General features: G+C 41.2%; 2 protein-coding genes across 5 annotated transcripts; both read left to right on the top strand.

The window, feature by feature from the left end:
• The first annotated feature begins 743 nt into the window (after nucleotides 1–743).
• Nucleotides 744–25,802, top strand: Cklf (chemokine like factor). 4 transcript variants are annotated; one of them, XR_015440011.1, is made up of 5 exons: nucleotides 744–923; nucleotides 6,691–6,849; nucleotides 10,892–10,987; nucleotides 11,332–11,439; nucleotides 13,538–13,719. XR_015440011.1 is itself a non-coding variant. In XM_021256948.2 (4 exons), exons 1-4 carry the CDS (start codon nucleotides 843–845, stop codon nucleotides 25,466–25,468), a joined length of 354 nt encoding a protein of 117 aa, XP_021112607.1. In that variant the 5' UTR covers nucleotides 744–842; the 3' UTR covers nucleotides 25,469–25,802. The 4 variants fall into 4 exon arrangements, 3 of the variants coding, with proteins under 3 accessions (XP_021112607.1, XP_012927038.1, XP_004843164.2); XM_021256948.2 differs by lacking the exons at nucleotides 11,332–11,439; nucleotides 13,538–13,719 and adding an exon at nucleotides 25,451–25,802; XM_013071584.3 differs by lacking the exons at nucleotides 11,332–11,439; nucleotides 13,538–13,719 and adding an exon at nucleotides 15,235–15,416.
• Nucleotides 17,364–27,009, top strand: Cmtm2 (CKLF like MARVEL transmembrane domain containing 2). Its single transcript, XM_004843108.4, has 4 exons — nucleotides 17,364–17,564; nucleotides 17,675–17,836; nucleotides 26,041–26,145; nucleotides 26,695–27,009. Exons 1-4 carry the CDS (start codon nucleotides 17,364–17,366, stop codon nucleotides 26,944–26,946), a joined length of 720 nt encoding a protein of 239 aa, XP_004843165.1. The 3' UTR covers nucleotides 26,947–27,009.
• The last annotated feature ends 780 nt before the right edge of the window (nucleotides 27,010–27,789 follow it).

Raw genomic sequence — 27,789 nt, 5'->3', positions numbered from 1 at the left:
AATATTTGCATTATTATTTCTTTGTACTGAAAATCTTTTTTTCTAGGTTTTGTTTGTTTGGGGTTTGTTTTGTTTTGTTTTGTTTTTGCAGTACTGGGTTGAACCCAGGACCTTTGCACTGAGCTATGGTCTCCAGGCCTCTCATCCTTTTAGTTTTCAACATGGTCTGCCTGGGGTGGACTCTACTTTGCTATAGTCTTGCCTCAACCTCCTAGAGTGCTTGGAGTAGAGGCTGTCTTCTAGTTTTTAATTTCTAAACAGTATATTATCATTCTCTAGTCGCCATAGTGTGCAATAGAACACCAGACCTTTCTAACTATAACTTAGTGCCTATTCACCTTTTCCTATGGAAGTGACATTCTTATGATGTACATCAGCTAGAGAGAAATGAGGGCAGTGATAGTGGCTACTCTAGACAGGATCACCAAGGGAAATTCCACAGAGGGAATTTCCCTTTCCCTCTGGCCCCCTCCCTTGCTCCAACCCTGCAGTTGCTTCAGGACTAGAAAGCTGTAGCTCTGTGATCATTAGAACCCAGGTGGAGCGGGACAGGCTAAAAGACGAAAGACAAGTGGGTTCCCTGTCTAGCTGAGCTTGCGCAATGTGGGCAAAGCGACCCAGGAACCCAGGACGGTGGGCTCCTTCCGTAGAGCGCAGGCGCACAAGGGCGGACCGCGGCACGGCGCGCATGCTCGCGCGAAGGCGGGAAGCCAGAGGGCAGTAGACTGGATCTGCAGCCCGGGGCTGTCTGCGCGCCGGGCCTGCCTGCGCGCCGGGCCTGGCCGGGCTGGGTCCTGAGAAGGGTCGAAAGGAGAGGTGTGGCTGTTGGCTCTGAGAACGCGATGGAGACTCAGTCGCAGCTGAAACCAAGCCTTTGGCCCTTCTGCTTCAGCGTGAAAGGTCATGTGAAGATGTTGCGGCTGGTGAGGGTTGGGCCGGGGCGAGGGGGCGGAGGTTGGGGATCGAACGTGCTATTAAGTGTGGAGGCAAATTGCCCGTTTCAGGGGCCGTGTCTTTTGTATTGTGGGTGGAGGGGTTTTGATTTTTGTTGTTGTTGTTTGGTTTTTTGAGACAGAGTCGCGCCATGTAGTCCAGGCAGTCTGGAAACTCGCCCCTGTGTATAGCTCAAGGTGGCCTCCACAATCCTCTTGCCTCAACTTCCCAAATGCTGATGGTACAGGGGTGAGCCACCACAACCGGCTTGTCAGTCTTGTTTTTCTCCAGGCCTCCCCAGAGACAGGACCTTCCCTTTGGGCCTCTAGGGGAAGCAGAAGAGCCATAGGGCAATTTCCTCCTCTTATGAGGATTTAGGGACCCATGTATCAGACAATCCGCACATTTACCTGAATGGCCTACAAGGCCTGTGTCCAGATTAGGAGGCAAGGCAGCTGCATTTGTACCACTAAGAAGCCAACAAAATAAAAGAAAACTCTTTAAGAATTTTGTGGATGCTACCGTTACTTAATATAAATCAGACATTTCATCTGACTGAGTTCAAGGGTAATATAAGACCAGAGCAAGGACAAAGAATGAACAGCATGGCCTGTTTAGGACTTCAGGTGTACCAGGAGCACTGCTGTAAATTCTGAAAACAGCAGTTTGGAGGAGGATGGGAGGGAATCATCCTTTGGATTTCTCTAATTAGAGAACTGAAATTTATCAAAGGGAAGGAAAAAATTAACTTTTAAATTTTAAAGAGCTGACCTGTGAGAAAGTTGAAGTAATTAAAAGTTACAGGAGAACATGTCCACATAATATTAGGAAGAATTTTATATTGAGAAGGATCCCAAAATTAAATGGTCCCTCGGGAAGGCACTGCATTACCAGGTAACAAAAGTAACAAGCACAGATGAGCATTTGGTGAGGATGTTATAAAGGAAATTCAAACTTTAGATGAGAAAGTAAAACAAATTGAATATACGATCATTCTCACACCAAAAGTCTGTGATTCTGAGAAATAGTTATAATATAATACAAGTTAGGATGCATATGAGAGGTTTATAAAACCACTCTGGAGTCAAAGGAAAGATTACCTTTGGTTAGGAGTAAGTCATCAGGGAAAAAAGTGACCTGAAGGTCTGAGATTTTATACTAGCTACTGAAAGTTCAGGAATACTAGAGGAAAAACAAGATATTTTGAGAAAGTTTTGTTGTTCACATTACTTCCTTAAACAAACAGTCTGAATATTTAATGTCTTCCAAGCTCTGGGGAAGTGCGTAGAACAGTGATGAAACCGGGACAGAAGCCCCTGACTCACAGAATTCTTCAGTTACACACACAGAAGCAGATACAATGAAGATCAGGCCCAAAAATCTAACCAAGGGAATAAAAAGAACTGTTAGAAAACTCTTCTGAGAGGAATCTAGGGTGATATTTAAGAGGCATGATCAAAGGTAATGAGGCAAAAAAAAAAAAAAAGCATGATGTGTTCAGAGAACTGTAAGAACTTGAACATTGCCACATTTCTTCATTTATCAAATATCTGTTTAATGCCTGTCATCTGCCAGGTACTTCTCTAAGCTCTTGAGAGAGAGCAGTGAACAAAACAGATACCTCCCCTCACTCCCATAGTAGAGTTTATTTATTGGGATGGAGGGCAGGGGAGACAAACTCACATTAAATAAACTGTGGTATTCTGGGAGTGCTATGGAGCAAGAGAAAAATAAAGCCATGTAAGGGACCATAAGAGCAGAAAGGGATGGAGAGAAAGATTACAGTGATAACTGATCAGTTTAGGCCTTAATGAGATGACAGCAGAGAGTTCAGTGAGGTCAGGGAGCTAGCTGTGAGAATATGTAGAGAAAGAGTTTAAGGCAGAAGAAAATCCAGTAATGCCCTGTGGAAGGAAGGTGCCTAAAGGAGTCAAAACAGCAAGAAAACCAGTATTACTGGAGTTGAGTGAGAACACACGAGGTAAGAAAGATTTTGGGTAAAGGACTATATAATCTAACTCAATTTTTTTTTGAAGTACACTGAGTTCTGCATTGACACTGAGTAGATTGGTGGAGGAAGGAGTGGAAGGGATTGCTGCAAAGAGGCCAATTAGGGCTATTGCAATAGTCTGAGTAAGAGGTAATTGTGGCTCAGACCAGCCACCTAGTGGCTGGTGGTAGCAGAGTAGGTAATAAGAAATTTGGGATATGCAGGTCCTTCGTCCATTATCCAGAATGTTTGGGACCAAAGTATTTCCAATTTTGGAAATGAGATATCTTTGGGATGGGGCCCAAATCTATCATTTCTGTTTCATATATAAGTACCTTATATACATATCCTAAAGGTATTTTTCTATAGTATTTTTTTTGGTACCAGGGATCAAACTTGGGACCTTGGGCTTGCGAGGCAGGCGACAGAACCACTGAGCTAAATCCCCTGCCCTTTCTATAGTATTTTTAATACTTTTGTGCATGAAACAAATTTTTGGACACTGAACCATCAGAAGTCAGGTATGGAATTTTCCACTTGTCATCAATGTTAGCATTGAAAATATTTGAATTTTGGAGCATTTCAGATTTTCAGGTTAGGGATCCTCAAGCTGTATTTTGAAAGTAGCCCCAATAAGATTTGCTGATGAACCAGACAGAGGCCAGTGTACATAATGCCAAAGTGTTTAAGCAATTGAAAAGATTCAAATGCTATCTTCTGAGATTGGAAAGCCTATAAGCCAATATAAGGGGAGGACTAGAAGTTTACTTTTGGATTTCATTATTAGGTTCAAGGTACCTATTAGACATCCAAGTGGCAATAGTGAATAGGCAATTGGGATAAACAAGACTGGATTTTGGCAGAGACATCAGGCTTCAGAAATACATTAGGCGTTTAAAGCCACATGACTCTTGGGGTCATCAAGAGAGGAGTATAGATAGAAAACTGGATTGAGCCCTGGAACACTTCAAAATTGGAGGTCAGGGAGAATACAAAGTACAAAGAAGAAAGGAAGGATTTGGGGAGGTAGGAGAAACTAAGAGTATTTTGTCCTTGAAACTAAGTACACAAACTCTTTGAGGGAGTGATCAACTATGTCAAATACTTATGATAATTCAAGTAAAATGAGGACTGAGAAGTAAACACTGGAATTATCTCCTGGACAAATAGACAAGTCTTTGCTAAAAAAGTATACAGAAGCTAGAATCATAGACATTTCTAAGTATATGATGAGAGATAGGCTCTATTCTAAAGACCATGGAGAAGAATTGAAGGATTTTAAATAGATAACAAATTTGCATTTTAGAAATTTCACTGCAGTATCTTTGTTGTGATAGTTTAAGTAAAAGATACTAAAGAGCAATAATTGTAGCCAGGGATTTAGCTCAGTGGTTCCACCACCTGCCTCGCAAGCGCAAGGTCATGAGTTTGATCCCCAGTACTGCAAAAGAAAAAAAAAAAAAGCTCCAAGAAAATTTTGGGCCGGGGATTTAGCTCAGTGGTTCGCCGCTTGGCTGAAAAGCACAAGGACACGAGTTCGATCCCTGGTACCAAAAAAAAGAGCAATAGTTGTAGGGATGAAGAAGAAGGAATACCAAATATGTTTAGGCATTAAGTCAGCAGGATGTGATTATTCCTCAGCTGTGAGAAGTGAGTTAAGCAGTGGTCTTAGGTTCCTAGTATGGGTCAAAAGGTAGATTGTAGTAACACCAATTGAGGCAGTGAAGGGAGGAGGAAGGAAAGAGCAAGATGGGTTCGATTTTGGCATAAGTTCAATTTTGGTGAATTTGAGATTCCTGTGGATCATCTAGATGGAGATCCTAAATGGCTGCTTAGGTGAATAATGGAAGTAAAACAATTGTATTCATTGAATGGGATGTGGACAGAATCCAGAGGAATCCCAGAATTTTAAAGACGAGGGTAAAAGGAGAGGAGGCCATCAAGAGAGCAGTTGCAGAGAGTAAGAATTAGGAGAGGTGACATAGAAACCAAAGGAGTAAAGAAGTAGGTGAAGGACAGCTGATGACAAGTCATAAGAGTCCAGTAAAATAAGGAATGAAAAATGCTTACTAAATTTAGTACTTCTGAAGTCATTGATATTAACAAAGGCAGTTTCCATAGGGTGATAGGGAAATGCATGAGATGTTAGAAGGGTATTTAAAAGAAAACTTGGAAAGAAGCCCAAAAGCTTAGAAAAGATACAAGAGCTGTAAATATAAATCAAGGGAGAATCCAGTGTGACAGAACCATGAGAATTTTTGAGAAAACGGAGTAGTCACTAGTGCCAATAACCATGATTCAAAAAGGTTACAGAGGCTAGGGACTGAAAAGGGGAGACTTGACTTCATAATCCATGGACTCAAGACCTGAGTCAAATGGAGTAAATGGAATAGTTTGAGATGACATGTTGTTAATAGTTATTATATTATAAAAATGGAGTTATTTAGTAACTAGGTATTGGTAATCAAACTGGCCAATTTAGAATTTAAAGGTGGGATATTTTTATACTAATAAAATTGAAATAATTATGAATGAGTAGCTCTTATAGATTAAAAATTTTAAAATAGTATGTGGGTGGTACCAACTGAAAGAGAATTATAAAAGTTAAGTCACGGAATACTGTTGATAAAACCATTTACCAAGAACACAAAGAGACTTTGGAAAGAGCCATATTTCCTAAAAACATCATGGCATTAACAGAATTCCCGGGAACCCACTAAACATTGCCATATTTTCTGTCTTCCTTTGGAAATGAAGAAATTGGATTAGGTTACTTATCTTCAGGATTTGTTTTTCTCCTAAAATATCTCTGTTCTGATGGCATTGTATTTTTTGTAAAAAAGTTATTTTAGTAATAATGCTGTTAAACATCAGAGTTTTTTCTCTGACAGTGTATTTTAAAACCCACCCCCAGTGTTTTTCTTTTCTTTCTTTTTTTTTGTTTTTTGTGGGGTTTTTTTGTTTGTTGTTTGTTTTTTGTTTTGAGACAGGGTCTGGCTTAATAGTTCAAACTGGCCTTGAAATACTCACTATGTAGTCCACACTGGCCTCAAACTCTTGGCAGTCCTTCTGCCTCAGCCTCCCAAGTGCTGGGATTGCAGGTATGTGCCACCACACCTGGCTTTCCTTTGGTATTTTCCATGGCAACATTCACCTTACATTTGACAGTGATTCAAGATTGCCAAGAGGTAAGGAATGGTGAGTGGATGATAAAACATCATGGGTAGTCAGTATACCAACTTTTTGTGAAGCATAACAAGAAGTAGAAAACAGAACTGGGATTTTGAGGGGGAGCAGTCTGGAAGGAAAGGGTGTGTGTGTGTTTTAAGATAAGACAACTTGGGCCGGAGATTTAGCTCAGTGGTTTCACCGCCTGCTGCGCAAGATCAAGGACCCGAGTTCAATCCCCGGTACCAAAAAAAAAAAAAAAAAGATAAGACAATTTATAGTATGAAGAAGAAAGGAGCTAGCAGAGGAGGACAAAGTGAAGGTATGAGGAAGAAAGGAGATATTTGGTCAAAAAAAAAATCAAGAGAACAGATGTTAGATGATAGTATCAGAAGTTCAAGTGGGGTAGTTACTCTTAACACTGAGAAGGTCACCTAGTTCTCTAAAATACAAAGATGTCAATATCCATACATTTTAGTCATGCTTCTCTGATGTGTATGTGTATGGCAGAAGCTTGCTTAGTTATTTTAGAAATGATTTTTACAGTTCAAACTTACACTCAGTAATCATTGAATAAGTCATGTTTTTTTTTCTTCTAGGTACTAACTGTGACATCTATGATTCTTTTTATTATTGCACAAGCCCCTGAACCATACATTGTTATCACTGGATTTGAAGCCACTGTTATTTTCTTTTTCATAATTTTATATATACTCAGACTTGATCAAATGATGAAATGGTTATTTTGGCCTTTGCTTGTAAGTGTTCAGTATTTAACTAGTCTTTTCTACCATAGTGAGACATTAGATCATCCTTTGGTTCTCTTTCTTTTTTTTTTTTTGGTACTGGGAATCGAGCTCAGGTCCTTGCACTTGCGAGGCAGGCAGCAGAACCACTGAGCTAAATCCCCAGCCCCTTTGGTTCTCTTAAACCTTTAAGGTGGTCTTTGATAGGCTTAAGAAGGAGGAACTCTGCTCGCTGCTAATGTGTTCTGTATTGTCTTTGGGGGATTATCACAGTTGCAGGGCAGCCACAAAACATGAATTCTCCTCTTCATTCCATCTCCCAGAAGATGTGGCTGACCTTTCTGTTAAGAGAATTCACTTTTAGGTCTTCTAAATAAATTTTAATTTTAGGATCATGTTAATTATAGAACATCTTAATCTTTACATCTTTTTTTAAATGCATGTTAAAGTAGCCTCAGAATTGGGGAATAGAGATGGAGACAGGTACACAAGTATCTATCTTTGCACATCTTTGATCACTAATGGAAAATCAGACTAATTGAGGAAGCTAAAGTAGAATGTTATCTTACTTAAAAGTGTCTATAGTTGTTAATACTGAATAATTTAACTTACCTTATTGAATCTTATTTTGTGCTATAGAGACGTCAGCCTCATACAACATTAGAAGCAACTGCCCAGTAGGGTATCCAAATGGCTCAGGAAACTGTCAAAAAGAGAAGGTTGAAGATACTAGTTAAGGTGTACACACCCCTTCCTCCTGGACTAGAGACTAGTTGTAGCAAAAATTGCTTGACTTTCTCTCTTCTTTCAAGTCTTAGTGCAGCTCCTACCTCCATAGGTCTCTCTCCTATGTCACCCCACTGCCCTTTTCCTCTTTGGCTGGGCTGGTTGCTGCCATTCCTTCCTCTGCCTTATGCTCTTGGATTCCAAAGTGCTTATATCCAACCTAATAATTTCTATCAAGAGAAGACTTTAGAGCTACTCTCAAACCGTAAGCATGCCTTAAAAGGAGACCTTTTGGGACTACCTTTTGAGACCAGTGGTGAGCATTTCAGGCTAAGCACAAGCTTGAAGAGATCCGAAAGGGCAAAGCTGGGAAAATAGGATCTTCATAGCACCTCTCAAAATTCCTACAAAATCTGCACTTCAGACCTAGACCTCACTTAGTGGCAGAAAGGGCTAATCTAGATTATTCTAAGGATTTCTTGATCTTTTTTTTTTACTCAAAAAGGTGTATAGTTCCTGTTTGCACTCCCCTTCTCCAGAGTTAATAAAATGAATACATTTTATCATTTTTCTCTAAACTGTAACCATTCTCTGGAATTTCTTACATGTCCCAGTAATGAAATTGGAGCCCCAGATTGAACAGAATACACTGGGGCGGGGTGGGGGGGCTATGTATATGGAAAGGAGTAGTTTCTAAATCTCTAGGCATCAAACTTTGCCAATATTATAATCTCTTAGAAGTAATGCTTGAAAAATTAAGTTATCATAGGGCCCAGGATTTTTCTTAGTGATACCATGCCTGCCTCACAAGTGCAAGGTCATGAGTTTCATCCCCAGTACCAAAAAAAAAAAATTAAGTTGTTGCTCCATTATGAATCTCAGAGTCCTTTCTGATCTTGATCTAATGAAATTGTTCAAATGTTAAGTATCTGCTATTCCCAGATTTTGTAATCTATTTTTTGATAAGACAAAATGCAAATCTTTTGTGCCTGAGAAACTTTCAGTATAGCAAGAAATACAAGAATTCATTGAGTAAGTGCTTGGTAGATGTATACCCAGAATGGTGTGGAAGCACCTAGCCAGAAAAGAGACAAAATGACAATAGCCTTGTGAAGAAAAACTGCCTGAGTCAAGGGCTGAAGGAAGAAAAGTAGTTAGCAACTGACTGCTAAAAGATAAGGCTTTCTCCATAGAAGAAGTAGCATGTGTGAGTCTGGGTGGGGAAAGAGAATGACCCTCCAGGAACTGCAGGTAGATCTGAATGGCTGGGGCATTGAGCTGTGAAAAAGAAAGGCAAGAGTAGAGGCTTGAGACAGTAGGGGGTCAAAGCATGAAAAGGTTTTTCCATGCTCTGGGCTTTAACTCAAAGGCTGATGAGAGAAAGGTAATGGACAGAAAGGTCCTGCAAAATGAAATGGGAGCTAGCTGGAGCAACTAAAGTGAAGGACAGTGATGGCTGAAGAGTCCAAGTTCATCTGTAGGTGGGAAAGAAGTAGCTCATAAGTACTTTGTCTGATGGCCACTGCCTTCACTGGTTAGAAGAGGGCTTGGTCATCTGCACTTAGATTTGTTACTTGTATCATTGTACCAAAGCTGTGGTCCCTGACACAATCTGTAGAGCAGACCTCTATTTCCTTCAAGTGGTCCTTGACAAAAAATATCAAAATTACCCAACCTGGGCTGGGGATTTAGCTCAGTGGTTTCACTGCCTGCTGCACAAGCGCAAGGACCGGAGCTCAATCCCCAGTACCAAAAAAAAAATTACCCAACCCTAGGCTCTGAGACAAAATTTCTAGAAAATCTCCATTTTGTAATTAAATTTACATTCTACTACATGGCATATTGAAGTTTATTTTTTAGCATAAAAACGATATTTTAAATGTTCCTTAAGGATCACTGATGTCCTTAGGCAGATGCATTGTGGTTCTTTATGCTCCCTAGAATACCACCTCTAAAGTCATGAATAGCCCATCTTGCTCACAGGAGACAGGGCCTCCTGGCTGAAGGAATGCTGTGGTCTGTTGCCTTGAAGCAAAACAAAATAGCATGGAGAAGAGTTAATCTAGGATAGCTACTCTTTTTTTTTTTGTTTTGGTACCAGGGATTGAACTCAGGTCCTTAAGCTTTCTGGGCAGGCAACGGAACCACTGAGCTAAATCCCCACCCCAGGATAGCTACTGTTAATATCTCCCACAGATGAGCTTTGTGTCTTCTAAGTGTACCTAATCTTGTCCTACCCCCATTGAACTTCTCTACTTTCTATTTAATAACTACTTTTCTAAGTTATCAGAGTTTTGAACATTAGTATTTCTGTGTTAATTCCTTCCTTCCTACTTATCTGCAAATATGCATAAGCCAAATTGTCTCAGAATAAAGACAGTTTACTTTCCCTCACTTGAGATCTTCCTCAGCCTCTGATGGAGCTGGGATTATAGGTGCGCAGCACCACATGCAACTAAATTGCACTTCTTAAAAGCTGTGGTTTAGGCTGAAATGCTTCATTCTGGAAAATTATTAAATGGATGAGCCATATAATCAGAAGTTACATAATTGGCCACCTTTGTGTATAGACATGTGTGCAGTTATCCTGGAAATTACCATTTTTGCCTTAAGAGTAATTGTTTTCAGTTTTATTACATTTAAGGAACGTAGAGTTGTTTTATACATTTTCTCATACATTATTAAAAATGGGGGAAAAATGGGCAGACTTCCCAGGGTATCCACTGTAGCCTAAATCTTCTACATAATGCATCATTTACTATCTTTCCTAACCAAGTGAATACTCCACCTATATTTATGTTATGTAAAAAAGAAATAAATGCTTAAGCAGTTAAATGATTGGTGTATTATAAATAAAGGGAATCACTAGGTGTCAGTGGAGACTAAATACTATGTAAGTATCATTTTACTATAGCATTTGGGTTTCCTGAATAATATATTTAATAAAATGAAATGTTCAGAACCTTTAAGGAGGGCTGGGGATGTGGCTCAGTGGTAGGGTGCTTGTCTAGCATCCACAAGGCCTTGGGTCCAATCCCTAGCACAGCAAAGAAAAAAAGAAAAAAGCTATAAGGACCTGACCCTTTTTTTGTTTTGTTTTGTTTTGTTTTAGCATTGCTTAGGGAATCTTGTCTCTCCCCCCCACACACACCCTGCTCTCTCTCTCTGTCTCTTTCTCTCTTCCTTCCTTCCTTCCTTCCTCTCTTTCTTGGTTCTGGGGCTCAAACTCGAGGTCTGGGCATGCTAGGGAAGTGCTGTATCACCAAGCTATATCCCCATCCATTGGTGGCCTTTATGTAAAGCTGACCTTCCTTTTCTATGTCTTTAGGATATTATCAACTCAGTGGTAACAACATTATTCATGATCATCATATCTGTGTTGGCATTGATGCCAGAAACCACAACATTGATAATCCTTGGAGGAGTAAGTAGAGGTCTTTCTAGTATCTTCTTCAGGTTTGATCAGAATACATATTTATTTGGGAAAAGTAGAAAGCTGTACTATATTCATCCTTGGGGCTCCTAGGACAGTATACAGTACTTTCTGCCCTAATATTTGTATAAGCGACTGCATCCCCTGATTAACATGAAGGAATATGATTTTTCACTAGAACTGGAGTTAACCAAATACATAAGTTCCTACATATTTCTTATATAGAATAATAACAGACTGAGAAAAGCTGCTAGAATTATCCTGATGTTACACAGAAAATGAGATGGATGAGTTTCATAGCTTTCCCTTTTACTTTTTCTCTTTTTTTGAGACAGGGTCTGAGATATGCAGTTCAGGATGGGCTTGAATTCATTATATAGCCCAGGCTGGCCTCAGTCTCCCTGGAATCCCCCCCCTCAGCCTCCCAAGTGCTGGGATTAAAGGTGTGTACCACCATGCCTGACAACTTTTCCTTTTAAAGAAAAGGATAAATGTCATTTGTTAAGGTGAGACAGACTGTTCTGCATCTTCTTCAGATGGAATATAACAGATGTTCTTATAATAAAAGAATGTAGTGTAAGCCTTGCAACTGAAGAATTATTTTTGAATACTGCTTAAAGAAAAGCAAATCAACTTAATCAGGCTTTATCCTGGAAAGCAAACCAAAATAAGAGTCGAGTCATTTAATTATACTTTCATCTGATATTCTGCCAAGGTTCACTTGACTTTTCTAGGTTCTAATCTGGAGGATTGAATTAGAAATTTTTTCTTCTGTCCTACTTTCTTACGCTTTCATAGTATGATCCACTTAGGAGAATTGACTATGCTTGGACAGCCCTGTATGTCAGAACCCATGACTTTATCTCCCTTCAGCCCTATGCAACTTCATGAGAGATCAGAATTATTCTAGAAATGAGACAACACTGTGACAGCAATTTCTCCCAATTGTTTTTTTAAAGACAGTTTTATTCCTTTCCTAGTAAGGAAAAAAGAGAGACCAGGCATGGGATTTATGTTCATTCACTTATTTACTCATTAATTCATGTGTTTATTCCTTTCATGCTGACAAACTAGAGAGCTGTGTTATCTAATACACTAGCCACTAGCCATATGTGGCTACTGATCACTAGCAATATGCTAGTTTCAGTTGAGATAAGTTGTAAGTATAAAATATACATTGAATTCCAAAGATTAACCCCCAAAAGTGTAAAATACTTCATTAATAACTTTATTATATTAATGACATGTTAAATGATAATTTGGATACATTGTGCTACATAAAATATTAAAATTAATTTCATTTGGTTTGTTGTTTTGTTTTGTTTTGCAATACTGGGGATTGAACTCAGAGCTTTCACACTGGACTACAACCCCAGCCCTTTTTTTATTTTTTAAGACAGGGTCTCACTAAGCTGCCAAGTTGCCCAAGCTAGGCTCATACTTGGGATTTTCCTTCCTCAGTCTCCGAGTTCTAAGATTACAGATGTGAACCACTATGCCCAGTTTATTTCCTGTGCTCTTGGAAAATCTTGAAATAGGTGGCTTACATTGATGACTCACAAATTCCTTTTGGACAGTACTGGATTAAAGTATGAGCCCTGTCTATCTTCAAGTTGCTTAGAACCTAACCCAAGAGACTGACATGCAAACAGCTGTTTGTAATAAATTGAGAGACTGCTGCTGGTCACAGAAAAAAAGGAAATAACTACCCTCTCTGACAATGAAATTGCAGTTTATGGAGAATAAGAAGCAAAGGAGAAAGGTTTCAGGGAGAGAACCTAGCAGTGTGCAGAAATATGAAAGTCATAAAAGGGTCAGTAGAAGGTATTTACTATGATGTGACTCTAGGAGGTAGTGGCTTGAGACCAGGGGGTAGATTCTGCTGAGGAAGCCAGACTGAGCCAGGAAGCCGACTTCTGGACAGCTGGATGAAGCTGTCCAAATAGTGTGGAAAGAATGACATCTCCCTTCCCCAGCCCAGGTACTAGCTGTAATAGCCATCAAACCAGCTAAAGTTCCCATGTGTTCTAGTTTGTTCCCTTTACCTTAGTTTTACTTCTAGGGCCCATTTAGAATCCCATTCATAAGCAGGTGAATGTAGCCCATAAGTAGCCCAGCCCTAGAGAGTTCACTTTGGGTCATTTTATTGCTCCAATTCCCCCAAAGATTTTAACATTGAGTTTTGACCCTTTCTCCTGTAGAGTTTCACAGTAGGCAACTCAACAGTTGATCATTAGGATGGAAATAACTAAATATAGTCCGAGAGGCTTAAAAGAATACGTGCAGGAGCAAATGAGGAGATGAAGACACAGTCCACACTGCTTCTGTATTATTTCTGTTCACTCACATTATCCTTTCCCTGTCAGCAGGTATGGGGGAAACTTGGCACTGAAGAGGATAGGATGATCTCTAAAGTCTCTTCCTGTTTTAGTGTTGAGTGGCAGTGTAGGGAGCAATCTTAGTACCTTAGCAGGAGAAGAATCCCATGGGCAGACCACTTTTAAAAACCTGATGCCAGTGACAGTGTGTCTTTCTTCCCAGGTGGTTGGACTTGTGGCAGCACTGTGCTGTATTGCGGACGGCGTCCTAATTTATCGGAAGCTTCTGTTTAATCCAAGTGGTCCTTAGCAGAAAAAAACCATTCAAGACAAAAAAGTTTTGTAATTTTATATTTCTTTCTAGTTGTTACTAAGTATTAAATGTTATTTCTTTATTCTTTCATATATTTTTTGTACTTCTCATTTTAATCTCAATATGGGAGCTAGAGGAAGAGATTTCCGAACAGCCTTCCTGTGGGGTTTGGGCACCTGCTCTCCTACATGGCCTCTGGAACCCCTTCCTCCCTGGCTGGCTGGTAGCTCCTAGGGGTAGGTTGCTGAGATTTTTGAGTTCCCAGGCTAGGCAGTGGCTGAGGTCATGCCCCTCACCCCACGTGGCATCAGAGGTGGCTGAACGGCTCAGCTGGTCCTCAGGGCTGAGAGAGCAGTGCACTAGGGCTCAGCGGCCAGCAGCCATGGGAGCCTGACACCAGCTGGGGAGGGCCCTGCCGCTGCCACAGTACTGGCTGGAATGGCAGTACTAGCCTGACATGGCCAAGCCTGGAGGTCCACCATGAATGTGCCAAAACATTCATGAAAGTGCCAAACAGGAGCAGCCAGGGATCTCGCAACACCAGAGGAGTCTTCTGGAGGTTTACAGTCCGAGCACTCTGTGGGTCCCATTCATATGGTACTTTCTGTGTGCTTTATGCCTTCTGCACGTTCAGTGTCAAGAACACAATGAGCACACTGCATTGTCAGGGACACCCACGGGATGTCCATAGCAGACACAGTGTATATACCAGTTTTCCAGGAACACAGATGAAAGCTGCCTTCCAAAACCATGCTGCGGGCAAGGTCCCATACAGATTCAGGGACAGCCTCAAGTCTTTCTTCTCACCCACTGGGATGTAAAGATCCTGAGAGTAGTCAGCACAGAGTAGATGCCCTGGCTGGGAGGATACAGGCTGGTGTGGCCTGGGGTACATTCCTGGAGATGCCACCTCAGGAAAGCTTCCATACTTCCTTTCAGTGCTCACTTTTGCTTTGCCTCCCCTCCACCTGCCCTTACCACACTCAACCCTAACCAAATTTGTCACCCTTCTCCATCTTTAATAGATTTGATCAAGAGCTAGCATTTGAAAGACCTATTAAATTGATAAATTGTTAAGCCACTGCCCGGGCAATGAGAGAAAAGGAAAAAAGACATTTATTCTATGTTGGAGGGTTAGGTAGAGGCATCTGTGACCTCATTTCAGATCAGTATTTTAAGACACTGAGGAAAGAGACTGGCAGGCCATCATTGTCATTAACAGAAGGAAATCCCCACTGTCGTCCTTTCTCTTTTTGCAATAACTTCTTCGGACGATGTGAAGTTATACAAACTCTAAGCTTGTAAAAGTCATAATTTTAGTTCTCTCTCAGAAAAAAAGTCTGCAAAACTCCTAGGAATCATACACACTATTTTTGGAATATCGAAACAAAATATTTTTGCCTACCAATAAGACTTTGACTTTTCTGGACTAGAGAATTTTATTTTAAAGACAGAAGAAAGGAGATATTGTAGGGTTTGTTTGTTTTTTTTAAATACATTGTACATTGTCACAAGGGAGTAAGTCAAACTGTTCAGGAAGGGGGAAGGAAGCCTGCTTCAGTCAAAGCACCCAGTAGGCATGCTCTGACTTACTCTCATTTTCATAGTTACAGGAACTGAGGTTAAATACCTTTCCCTGGCTACAAGTTTAGAACAAACTGGGACTCAAGCCCACCACATCCAAAGGAAGAACACCAGGAACTACAGATCAAATGCTTGGAAGATGGGGTGAGGGAAGATCAGACCTTGGTTCAAGAAGTTACAGAACGGGACAGAAATTAATTCAGAAAACAACTTTAAATTCTTTGAATTCAAGGGCCAGGGATTTAGCTCAGTGGTGCCACTGCCTGCCTCGCAAGCACAAGGTCCTGAGTTCGATCCTTGGAACCAAAAAAAATTTTATAAAATTCTTTGAATGCATTCCATAGTCAGTAAATATGGCACTCCCACTGGATTATGCCAAGCTTGAGCTCAGTGCTGGGGACAGAACCTCCTCCCCATGGGGGCATTCACACCAGCTGCGGGAAGACCTTACCCAGGAAGCAGTTCATTAAGCAGCCAGGGATGAACATGCAAAGCTGAAACATCAGGTGCTGTCGCCCGCTGGCTCCCATCTGCTGACTCGGCACCCACGCCTTGTACCGCCAGCGCTTTCTGGCCCAGGTCTCCATCAGCTCCTGGTGGACAGCGGCAGGGCAGTAGCCACCTGAACCCCCTAGACCCCACGGGCCTTCCTCCTCCAGCCGCTGCACTTTCCACTCGCCACCTGGCTAGTGCAAGTGGATTTTCTGAGTCTAAAACCTTTCCTCTCTTTTTTTTTTTTTTTTGTAACAGAGATTGAACTCAAGACTTTGCGCTTGTGAGGCAGGCACCGGAACCACTGAGCTAAATGCCTGGCCCCTCTCTTCCTTTTTGTTTGTGTTTGTTTTGGGGTTTAGCTTCCGTGCTGGAAATGGAACCCAGGACCTTGCTTTTGCTGCAAGCGACTACCACTGAGCTATACCCCCAGCCCTCCTCTCTTCTTTGTTTGTTTTGTTTTATTTTTTGGTACCGGGGATCGAACTCGGGACCTTGCACTTGCAAGGTAGGCGGCAGAACCACTGACCTAAATCCCTAGCCCACTCCTCTCTTCTTTTGATAGTGACAGACTCAGCACCGCCACCCCAACCTCAAGTCTGCCCCCTCCCAGCCGCTCCAGAGGCCTCGGGCTCAGGTTTCCTCAGAGCTCCAGTCCAGTATCTGGGCTTCTCCTCCTCCCAGATGGACCCCCAAACCCCTGGCAGGCTTCCCTGCCCTTGCAAACCCAGCCTGAGGTTCCCTCCACTCGGAGGCCTTCTCAGGACCCCACCTGCGCTGGGAGCGTAGCAGGGTCGTACCCTTCCAAGGTCCCTTCCTGCTGCTCGAAGGCCCCGGCAAGGCAGCCACTGGCTGCGAAATCCTTTCCTAGGAAGGGAAAAATGCGCCAAGAGGGCAGCGGACGGTGGGAGGGGAACAGGGGCCTCCAGCACATATCCTGCCCTGCCTGGAGTGGGGACAGGGTGGAGATCTCAACTGAGCGGCAGAGTAACACTGCTGAGCTGCTGAGCATGTGGTCTTCCCTCTCTGCCGAGTCCTGTTTCATCGAAGCGTTGGTGGTCACCAAGAAGATAAAGACACAGGAAAGGAGCCCTGGGAATGGAAGCTGAGCGTCCCGTGCCCCGGCGCTGAGCAGAGGTCCATAGCCACTCCGGGACTCTTGTGCACACCTGAGTCCGTGTGTGCTCACTGCACCATGCCACACCCGAGCTTGTACTCTGTCACTCACTCCGGAATACGTGTGGTCATAAAATCGGGGCTGTCGAGTCAGGGATATTTCTGCTCACTCGTGTTGCCCTTCCGTATACACAGTCCTGCATAACCCCAGGGACCTCCCGGCTGGACCCGACCTCGGGAGTGGCCAATATAGGCGTAGGGCTACATTGCAAGGCCGAACTAGGACCAGGAGGGGAGCTGCGCATGGAGGCTGAAAGCTCTGCGTGGACAGCAAGCAGTCTGGCCCAGGATGGGCAGAAGCGACCCACGCAGGTCCACGCGGCAAGACCTGCACGCGCCAGGAGTACGCAGGCGTTGGCATTGCCGGCCCATTGGCGGTTAGCTGAGCACGGTCTGTGAACAGGTCGGTAGACACCAGGCTCACTCATATGCCAGGCCTGCCCAGGGACCATAGACCGTGAGAAGCTGAGGATTCAGACCACCAATGGCTGATAAGGGGCAACCACCTCCCCCCAAACCCAGGGAGGAAAACAAGAATGACAAAAAGGAAGGGGAACAGCTCAAGGTGCAGCCCAAGGATGAAGTGGGTACAAGGAAGGGGTTGCGCTGCTACCGATGGGAACTCAAAGACAGCAACAAAGAGTTCTGGGTCCTCGGTCACGGCCCGGTCAAGTTCCTGAGTTTGGTAAGCTGGACTAATATTCCTTGGGGGAAAGAGGAGTCAGGCTGGGCAGAGGGTGTCTCTGAGAGATTCCCGAGGTCCTCAGAGAACCTCAAGGGTATGTTTCCATGCAGGGCTGCCTGACTGCAGCACTGTTCCTGTTCTGGTCAACCTTCAGCGTGCACCCCATCTTGATGCTCATCATCACCATGGAGATATCCATCTTCTGCTTCTTTATTGTGCTCTATACCCTTGCCCTCCAAAGATACATTTCCTTCATCATGTGGCCTGTTACTGTAAGTGAGGGTCCTGGGGAATAAACCTAGTGTGCTGTTCGAGTGGCTTGGCACCAGGAGAGTGAATGGGTAGAGAAACAGCCTCACCTCCCATTCTTCGTGCTCAGGGCTCAGGTGGGAATTAAGCAAGGGCAGATGGGAAGTGGAAGGGGACTTAGGCTGAAAAATCTTCCAAAAAACTCAGCTGTGCGTGGGAATGGGGGGACTCTCACTGGTGAGCTAGTCTTTTACTGTGGAAGAGCCCCTAAGGCTTTGCTTCCCTTGGAGGGAGGAAAGGTGTAACAACCAGAGCTGTTCCTCCTAATCTGTTTGCCAGCACACACTGGGGAGATCATTCCAGAATTCAAAGAAGAAAATTAGTCTCCCCTGAAATTAGTAAGACAAAATGAGAATTTTTTAAAACTCACCTGTAAAACAGCCCTTAGGCCTCCAACAAATATCCCTATAAAGGATGTTTGGTTCAGAAGGATGTTAGGCCTGAAGTAGTCCTACAGCAAAATGAAACAGAACTAGGCAAGTTACCCAGCCACTGTCAGCCTTTGTTTCCTCATCTGAGCAAGAGGACAGTAATAATCCCTTGAGGGACCGATTAAATGTAAAGTGCTTGATGTTGTGCCTTAGAACTGATAAACTCTAATCCTTTCACATCACTTGTGTAATCACAGAGCAGATCCAACTCTTAGCCAACTGATAAAATCCCAAGTCCTAGATCCCTTTGTTCATTGCACATTTACAGGCTGCCTCCAGAGCCCTCTACTTCCAATTCTACTCACTTTACACATGAGAAAATAAACTCAAAATAGCCAAGTAATTTGCCCCCAGATCATTCAGCTAGTAAGCATCAGAAAAAAGATTCATCAGTACAGTCTACCTGTCCTGCCTCTTTGTTAAAAGCTATCCTTGTAGGATAAGGGAGGAACTTCAGGGCCAAGGATTTAGCTCAGTGGTTCCGCTGCCTACCCTGCAAGTGCAAGGACCTGAGTTCAATCCCCGGTACCAAAAAAAAAAAAAGAGAGAGAGAGAGGAACTTCAGAACAGGAAAAAATGAGAAGCAAGGCTGGATGAGAATGCAGGACTTTTTAGAACACAGATGAGCAGAGGACAAGAAGGTACAAGGACAGGCACAAAACAGTTTCCCAAACAAGGAGCCTGAGAAGATACTTTCAGTTCCAACCAGATGAAAAACCATGGAACCTTAGAAGCCTCCTACTGTACTTACCTAAAAATATTAATGGAAATTTAACCAATATTGCTTTAACTGATTGACTGAATGGCTGCAGAGCAAAATAAGAAAGGGAAAAGCATAGGTTCAGAAATAGGAAACAGGAGCTGTGATTGCATACACTGTGTGGTCCGAATGGGAATGGCCCTTGAAGTATTGTCCACCTGGGGAGTGGGCTTTCATACACTATCAAGTCAGGAGATGAGGCCTTGATCACAAGCCAAGTGGGGGTTTAAAACAGAGAAGCCTGCATAAATCCATCACCCTGTGAAGACAATTCTTGGGGAAAAAAGGGATAGAGAAGACACTCATTTTTTACCAAAACAGAACAAGAAAGCACATTCATCACCGCCAGAGCTCTGGCAGGGAGATGAGGTGGGGGGGGGGGGGTGTCCTCTTCGGAAAACAGAAACCTTAAGCCTGCCCTTTGTGTAGAATTGGAGTGTAAATTCTTGCTCCCTGCAGCCTAGAAACCATGATGCCTTGGAAGGAGCATAAAAATTGATATCTGAGGATGTTCTAATGATATCCTTGAGAGCCCTGACAGAGACATATGCAAAACCACAGCCAAAGCATGAAGAGATTCTCAGGGGGAGGGAGAGTTGTCAAAACTGGACTCAATTCACAACAATAATACACTTGAATTAAAAAAAGAAAACCAATGCTAAGTATCAAAAATCAGTAAATGGGCCAGAGATTTAACTCAGTGGTGCTGGGCCTCCTTTGCAAGTGCAAGGTCCTGAGTTTGATCTCCAGTACTAGAAAGAAAGAAAGAAAGATCAGCAAACATAACAAACGGAAGGATTAGAACCCTAAAAATGAGCTAATAGAAGAGCTAAAAATATGAGAAAACAACAATAAATATTTTAAAAATTATTACAGACAAGCTCTAAGAATAAAACACTTTGAAGACAGAATAGACAGATTTTAAAGTACATTATAAAAGAAAATATAGTTATTGAAATAAAAATGTTAATAGATGAATTCAAAAGTAGATCAGGCATAGTTGAAGAGAGAATTTGTGAAATGAAAAGTGTAGAGAAATTGCCAGAAAATAGTCTTAAGAGAGAACATGTGAGAGAGGCTGGACTACAGAACATGAAATAAGAATGCTCAAGAGATCTTAGCACTCTGGGAGGATGAACCAGCAGGATTGCAATTCTGAGCCCAGCCTGGGCAATTTAAAAAGACCCTATCTCAAAAAAAACATTTTTTGAAAGTTAAGAATGTAGCTCAGTACAAAGGTGCCAGATTTAATCCCCAATACTGGGGGTGGGGTTGTGGGGGTGTGTGTGTCATTAAGAGAATAAAGAAGAGGAAATATTCAAAGCGATAATGATCAAGAAGAACTTTCTAGATTTAATGAAAATGATATCACTGAATGTGGCAAATTGGGAAACTCAGAGATTGTTTCTCCACATAGCAATAATTAAACTGGCAAAAAACTGTCAGAACAACTTTTCCAGAACTCTGAAATCAGTCAAAAAAATCTTGTACCAAAGGAATGTTAAACAAAAAAAGAAACTGCTGAATGTTCCTAAGAGGATTGTGCATTCTAAGGTACCCATCTGCCATCCCTCATGCCCAGGTTGGCAGCAGCGATGAACATAACATGAAGAAGTTTGGTTTTAGCAGAAAGAACAATATGGACATATCTCAAAGAATTCTGGCCCTGTATTTGTTTTGACCTGTCAGGTGGCTGCCACAGATTGGCCTAGGGATTTGCCTTTATTGCACCCACCTCAGAACTTTCTCAGGGATGAAGCAGCCTCCCAGGTAGCATTTATCAAAAGTATTTGAAGGCAAATACACTAGTCTCATCCCACTTTGGGGCAAGAGGAAATGCAAGCAGTAGACAAAAAAATCCAGAAAAAAAGAGACAGAGAAAGGAGATACATAGGGAAACAGAGGCCTTGATATATTTCCCATGTATACCAGGGAATGTAGGCCACACACATTCCCGGGGCTGGACACATACTCAGAAAAGACTTGAGGAGACCCTAAGCTTTCATTTCTGGATGACCATTAGGCTTCTGGCAAACAGAAAGTGAAAATTAAGATGGAGTTATAAACAGCCTGGCTAAGTGTTCAAAGAATGTTGCAACAGGGGGCCAGTTCAGAGTATTTTTTAAAATTCATTTGCATTGTGTCGTTTAAGGAAATTTTGTCAAATCAATAGCTGACCATCATGCTAATGAAACAGATTTTAGTGGTCACTTGAGAAAAAGAAGTCTTTCAAAAAACGTTTAGAAAAGTCACTGAACATAAAAATGAGTTCAACCCTCAACAACAACAACACAGTCTGGGAATGAGAGAGAATCCAATTTCCAGATTAACTACATTGTAATATGAAAAATATTTGGTCTTCAAAAAGAATTACCAGACATGCAAAGAAATAAGAAAGTACGGAGCATACACAGGAAAAAGAGAAGAAATTAGCAGAAACTGTCCCTAAGGAAGTTCAGATATTAGACTTGCTAGAAAAAGACTATAAATCAGCTATATTTAAAATGTTCATAAACTAAAGGAAATCATAAGACTAATTCAAGAACACATAAAGGCTACAAGGAGTGGAAAAAATAAGAAGGCAAAACTAATTAAAAGAAAACCAACATAGCTTTAATGCCAGACTAAACCAATTTTATGTATTTAAAACTGTAGCTGGCCATGGTGGCCCACACCTATAATTCCAGCATTTTGAGGCAGGAAGATCAAAAGTTTAAGCCCAGCCTGAGAAATTTAGTGACTTAGCAAGGCCTTGTCTCAAAATTTAAAAAATGAAAATAAAAAAGGCCTAGTGTTATAACTTGGTATGAAGGCCCTGAGTTCAATTTCTAGTACTATCCCTGCAAAAAATATGTATAAAGAAGATTACAATTAAAAGTGGATCAAAGATCTAAACATTAAAACAGAAACATTAAACCTAGTGGAAGATAAAATAGGTAAAACACTTGCCAACATAGGTGTAGGAAAGAATTTTCTAAACAGAACCTCAATTGACAAGAAATAATAGCAAGAATCAACAAATAGGATTATATCAGACTGAAAAGCTTCTGTACAGCAAAAAAAAATAAAAATTTGTAGAGTGAAGCGACAACCTACAGAATGGGAAAAATTTTTGTCACCTATTCCTCAGAAAGAATATATAAAGTACTCAAAAAATTAAACCACCTAAATTAAAAGACCCAGTCAAGAAATGGGCAAGAAAAATGAAAAGATACTTCACAAAGGAAAAAGTACAAATGGTCAACAAATATATGAAAAATGTTCATTTCTGGCCATTAAAGAAATGCAAATTAAAACAATGCTAAGATTCTATCTTACTCCAGAAAGAACGGCAATCATTAAGAAATAAAACAGTAACAAAAGCTGGTGTGGCTGTAGTGAAAAAGGAACCCTCCTACATTGTTGGGGGGAATGTAAACTAGAACACCACTATGGAAATCAGTATAGAGATTTCTCAAAGAAGTGACATCAGAAATTCCATATGACTCAGCTATCCTCCTTCTAGTTATCTTCCCCCAAAGAGCTTAAGATATTCTACTACAGCAATACATGCATACTAATGTTTATAACAGCATAATTTGTAATAGCTAAATCCTGAAAGTGGCCTGTATACCCATCAACAGACAAGTGGATAAAGAAAATGTAGTATTTTAATGCAGTATGTAGTATTATAATGGAATACTAATTGGCTATAAAGAATGACACATTTGAAACATTTGTAGGAAAATAGATGCACCTGAAAAATATAATGTTGAGTGAAATAAACCAGACATGCAAGGTTAAATACTATATGACAGCTGTCATTTGCATGAGGCAAAGTGCAAACAAAGAAAGGATGGATAGAAGGGGGCACGGGGATGGATCTCTTGCAACAGGGAAGGGGTCCAAGGGAACAAAGGCAAGGGGTAAAGCAGAAAGGAATACAATAAAGATATTCCATGTACAAGAACTAATAACCTCAATGAATGTGAACATTATATGCCATAACATGAGCCAAGATTAATAATATCAAAAAGAATGAAAATCAGAATAGTGGAATTAGAGAAGGGAGGGGTGGGGGAAAGGAGAAGGGAATTTAAAAAAAAAGAGAAACACAATGTTGTATGTACATGAAACCACTCCTGAAGATAGTTATAAACTGCATGTACTGTAAGCATGTACTAATAAAATTTTAAAAGTTAAAAAATGAAGATTACAGCATATAGCAATTTTGAACTTGTATGTACCTCTGCCAGTTAATCTTGATTGTAAACTTGACTGCATTGCCAGGGATTTAGCTCAGTGGTTCTGCACTTGGCTCGCAAGCACAAGGTCCTGAGTTCAATCCCCAGTACCACCAAAAAAACCACAAAAAACAACAAGAAACTTGACTGCATTAACAAACTTCTTGAGGGGTGGTTGGATTATGAGGATACTGACCTCATTCATAGGCTAGCCCATTGTCTATTATTTCAATATAATGCAATTAGAAGTAGATAACTAAAATGTCACTATATCAACATATGTTTGTGGGAAAATTTAATGTTCATATGGGGATTTAATAATGTGCAATATTTACAAGTACTGCTTGTAGAATGCAATTAAACAATTCAAATTCTTAAACTAAGAAACATTAAAGAATTCAAATTCAAATACATATACTTAGGAAAGAAGAGCAAAAATTAATAAAGTGTCTATATGAGAAAGATACCAAAGTAAAAAAAGGGAATTGAGGAAATGCCTAAGAACTGAAATTAATGAAACATGAAACAAGAATCTATAGTAAGGATTAATAAAGCCAAAAAGCTAGTTGTTTTGAAAAGACTAATAAACCTCAAGAGCCAGATGTGGTGACTCATGCCTATAATCCCAACATGCAGGAGGCTGAGGCAGGAAGATTGCTGTGAGTTTGAGGCCAGCCTGGGCTACATAGTGAATTCAAGACCAGCCTAAACAACATAGTGAGACCCTGTCTCAAAGCAAAAAAGAAAAACCTCAAGAGAAGAAAAGGGAATAATGAAGAAAGAAAAATAGCACGAAGATCAAGAAAAGCTTTTAAAGATCACAAGGGAAAATATGAACTTTTTACACTAATAAACTGGAAAGTTCAGATAAAATAGTTTATTTCCTAGAAAACATATAACAACAAAATTGCCTCAAAAATAAATACAGCTGGAGGCTGGGGATTTAGCTCAGTGGTGCTGTCCCTGCCTCACAAGTACAAGGTCCTGTGTTCGATCCCTGGTACCAGAAAAATAAATAAATTAAATAAATAAATATAGCTGGGCATGGTACCACTAGCCTATAAGTTCAGCACTTTGGGAAGCAGAGGCAGAAGGATCAACCTGGGCAACTTAGCAAGACTCTGTCTCAAAATTAAAGACATCTAGGGATGTAGCTCAGTGCAAAGACCCTGGGTTCAATGTCCAGTACCAATACATAAATAAATAAATAGGAGGAGTCCCAAGAGGTAAGGCAGGCAGTGGGGTTGAGCGGGGAGCTGCCAGGCTCCCAAGCAGGAGCATAGTACAAGAGCCCTCTGCCAGCACTGCTGCCCCCTACCCCCAGCCTCCAGAGAAGGAGCTGGCCCTGAGAGTAGAAAATGATGTGGGTGATGCTTGAGGGATATCATGAAGTTGTAAAGCTATCCATTTATTTAAATGAGTATTGGTGGGGGCTAGCTGTGTGATTTTACAGATGAGATGGTAGGGGTGGGAGCTTGTGTCTTCTCAGGCTCTGGCCTGAGGGCAATTAAGCTTGGACTGCGGGCCGTCACTCCAAGAGGCCAGACGGCTGCCACTAGTGGTGTGTCTACCTAGTCCAGTGCATATATAGCCCCATCTCTATCTCTATCTCTGACGAAGTCAGGGACCACCCAGGGACAGAGGACAAAAAAACTCCTGATCCCTTAACCTGTTACTCATTAAAGAATGATTTGTCTTTGCTTCTGAGATAGTTAGGGCTTGAAAACTGTTTTGCTAAAAAGCAGTGACTCTTCATTTGGGCCTGCCAATATCCAAAAGCAAAACAAAGCCTGATCTTCACTTTGTTTTTGTTTTGTTTTTTGGTACCGGGGATCGAACTTGAGACCTTGCGCTTGTGAGGCAGGCGCCGGAACCACTGAACTAAATTCCTGCCCCTGATCTTCATTTTGTATCTGCCTCTTTTGTTACTTTAAAACTGTGAGTCAGGGGGCTGGGGATTTAGCTCAGTGGTTTTGCTGCCGGCTGCACAAGCGTAAGGACCTGAGTTCGATCCCCGGTACCAAAAAAAAAAATTTGCGTCAGATCTTTACTCAGCTCTGCATATAGACATGTTAATCTTTTAGGGAATGTCTGTCTAAACACTAGCAATACAAGGTTGATTCGCCCTAAGTTTATATAACCTATCTCATCCCCCCCTTCAAGACTGATACACCGAGATAAGAGAGTTCCAGAGACATTCAACTACCAGTGATCGCCAGAAGTCTCCAGTCATTGTCCTAAACCTATAGTCACCTTGGATTCCAGCAGAACCCCTGCAAAACTGACTGTGTACCAAGCAGAAGCCATCATCTCATGGAAACTAGATTAAGTGATATGAACTTCTCCAGAACTGAGATAATGACCAACCAGACCCTAGCTAACCCCAACTCTTTAAACCTAGTCCTGTCCCTTTGTTAAGGAGCGAGTGTGATCTGCTACATCAGAGCTCCCCCTTCAGCTGCTCCTTCACTATCTTCTCTTACTTTCTGTGTGTAATAAAACTGCCTGTGCCTCACACTGACACATTCTGAAATGCTTTTCTGAAGATGAATCAAGAACCTATTCTACGGGGCAAGTTGGAGTACTCATCTCCTCTTTGGGGGGACATCCTAGCCCCGCCCCCATCCAGTGATATACATATATTAAACATCAGGCAGAAGTTTGGAAGCTGTATGCTTAGAGGAAGCTATGCTGCATCGAGTGTTGATGGGGGTTGGCTGTTTCTACAAGTCACTCACTTCCACCATTTTTAGGACCTTCTCAATGACCTGTTCGTTTGTGTGTTCCTTGGAGGAAGCATATACTTTGGTGTACAGAAGCAGCAACCAGACTTGCCAGTAAACTACTTAATTGCTCTGGTGAGTCTGCCCTTTGGGCTGTGGATTTGCTCTGAATTCACCTCTTTTGGAGAACTGAGTATTTTCCCCTATTAAAGAAAAGAGCTCATTTGTAGAAATATCTTAGGTCCAAAGTAAAGTTTTTAAAAGAAAGTTGGCAAGTGTTTCCAGTGGAGAAGCCACTTAAATAAAGATGATGTGCAGGGAGCCAGCCTCAGTTAATGGCTTCCTCCTTATAGCTGCTGACCCCAGAGCAAAGGCTGGGTCTAAAGAGATGTGATCAGCCGGGGATTTAGCTCAGTGGTTTTGCCGCCTGCTGTGCAAGCGCAAGGACCCGAGTTCAATCCCCGGTACCAAAAAATAAAAAATAAATAAAGAGATGTGATGAAAGGGCAGTAGGGATGGAGAAAGCCCAAGTTGAGGGAGGGGCACACTCAGAGTCTCTGGATCTGGTAGTTTCGGGGGTTGAGGGAATGTATTAAGAAGCATCATGGATGAATTAGAAACTAGGAAGGAAATATACTCTTTGGAAGGAGAAGAAAAAATAGTGAAGATTCTTTTGTTTTTCAGATCCTTATGGGTATAGCTGCGTTTTCTGCTTTTCTTGATATATGTTTTCAAAGAAAACACTTCAAAGGCAAGAGAATCAAAAGGAATATACTGGACCCACCACCAAAGGCAGGTGCACCAGAGAAACCAGCAGAAGAAAAACCACCTGCCAAAGAACCAGAAAAGCCAGCCAACAAGGGCAAACCAGGAGATAAGGCAGCAGCAGACAAAGGCAAAGGAAAGGACAAAGCACCACCAAAGGGAAAGAAGTAACTCAAAGGCAACTCCGGTTGTCAGAAATGACAGTGTATTTTAAAATAAAACATTTTCACTGTCTTCCTGTCTGCTTCTTAGAATGGTTTTCTTTTACATATTGATAACCATCTTTTCTTAGAAAAGAAATCTCTCTTTAAAAGGACTTGAAAGCTAAAACGTGATGTAAATCTCATCTGGTCCATTCAACATGAGTTACTGGAGACTGAGGGAGGAGGATTAGGAGTTCAAGACCAGCTCAGGAAATTTAGCAAGACCTTGACTCAGAATAAGAAAGAGCTAGGGATGCAGCTCAGTGGTAGAGTGTCCCTGTCAATCCCAGTACAGAGAGAGAGAGAGAGAATATCCATACACCTATAACAAGCACAGGTTGTGCACATTATATATATTATATATATGATGAATATATATAATGAATATATATATTATATATATAATGAATATATTCACTCATGAAGCCATCTAGTCCTAAACCTTTTATATATATATATTTATATATACTTATATATATATTTAGTTTATATATATATATTCACAATAACTAAAGGTTTAAGACTAGATGGCTTCATGAGTGAATTCCACCAAACATTTAAAGAATTAATAGTGATCCTTCTTTTTTTTTTCTTAGTTGATAAGATTTTAATTACATTTTCAATTTCATCGATTGTTATTGGGTTCTTTAGAATTTTTAAGTCATCCTCATTCAACTTTGATAATTCACATTTATCTAGGAATCTGTCACTTTCTTTTGTATTTTCCATCTTATTGGCCTATAGGTTTTCTTTTTTTTTTTTAATTCTTTTATTGGTACATTGTAGGTATACAACACAATTACATTTCTCA

This window comes from Heterocephalus glaber, unplaced genomic scaffold (genome assembly GCF_053883595.1).
Source record: "Heterocephalus glaber isolate CG9 unplaced genomic scaffold, H.glaber_assembly_v1.0 deba00000071, whole genome shotgun sequence".
NCBI lineage: Eukaryota > Metazoa > Chordata > Mammalia > Rodentia > Bathyergidae > Heterocephalus > Heterocephalus glaber.
Note: the sequence above shows the minus strand (reverse complement) of the source record. Positions and strands in the feature narration are given on the sequence as shown.

Bases quoted from the DNA above. Each gene is read 5' to 3' on its own strand.
- Cklf (XM_004843107.4), top strand. From the start codon at position 843: ATGGAGACTCAGTCGCAGCTGAAACCAAGCCTTTGGCCCTTCTGCTTC. The intron at 924-6,690 runs GTGAGGGTTGGG...TTTTTCTTCTAG, and splicing joins ATGTGAAGATGTTGCGGCTG to GTACTAACTGTGACATCTAT. The intron at 6,850-10,891 runs GTAAGTGTTCAG...CTATGTCTTTAG, and splicing joins GGTTATTTTGGCCTTTGCTT to GATATTATCAACTCAGTGGT.
- Cmtm2 (XM_004843108.4), top strand. From the start codon at position 17,364: ATGGCTGATAAGGGGCAACCACCTCCCCCCAAACCCAGGGAGGAAAAC. The intron at 17,565-17,674 runs GTAAGCTGGACT...GTTTCCATGCAG, and splicing joins CGGTCAAGTTCCTGAGTTTG to GGCTGCCTGACTGCAGCACT. The intron at 17,837-26,040 runs GTAAGTGAGGGT...CACCATTTTTAG, and splicing joins TCATCATGTGGCCTGTTACT to GACCTTCTCAATGACCTGTT.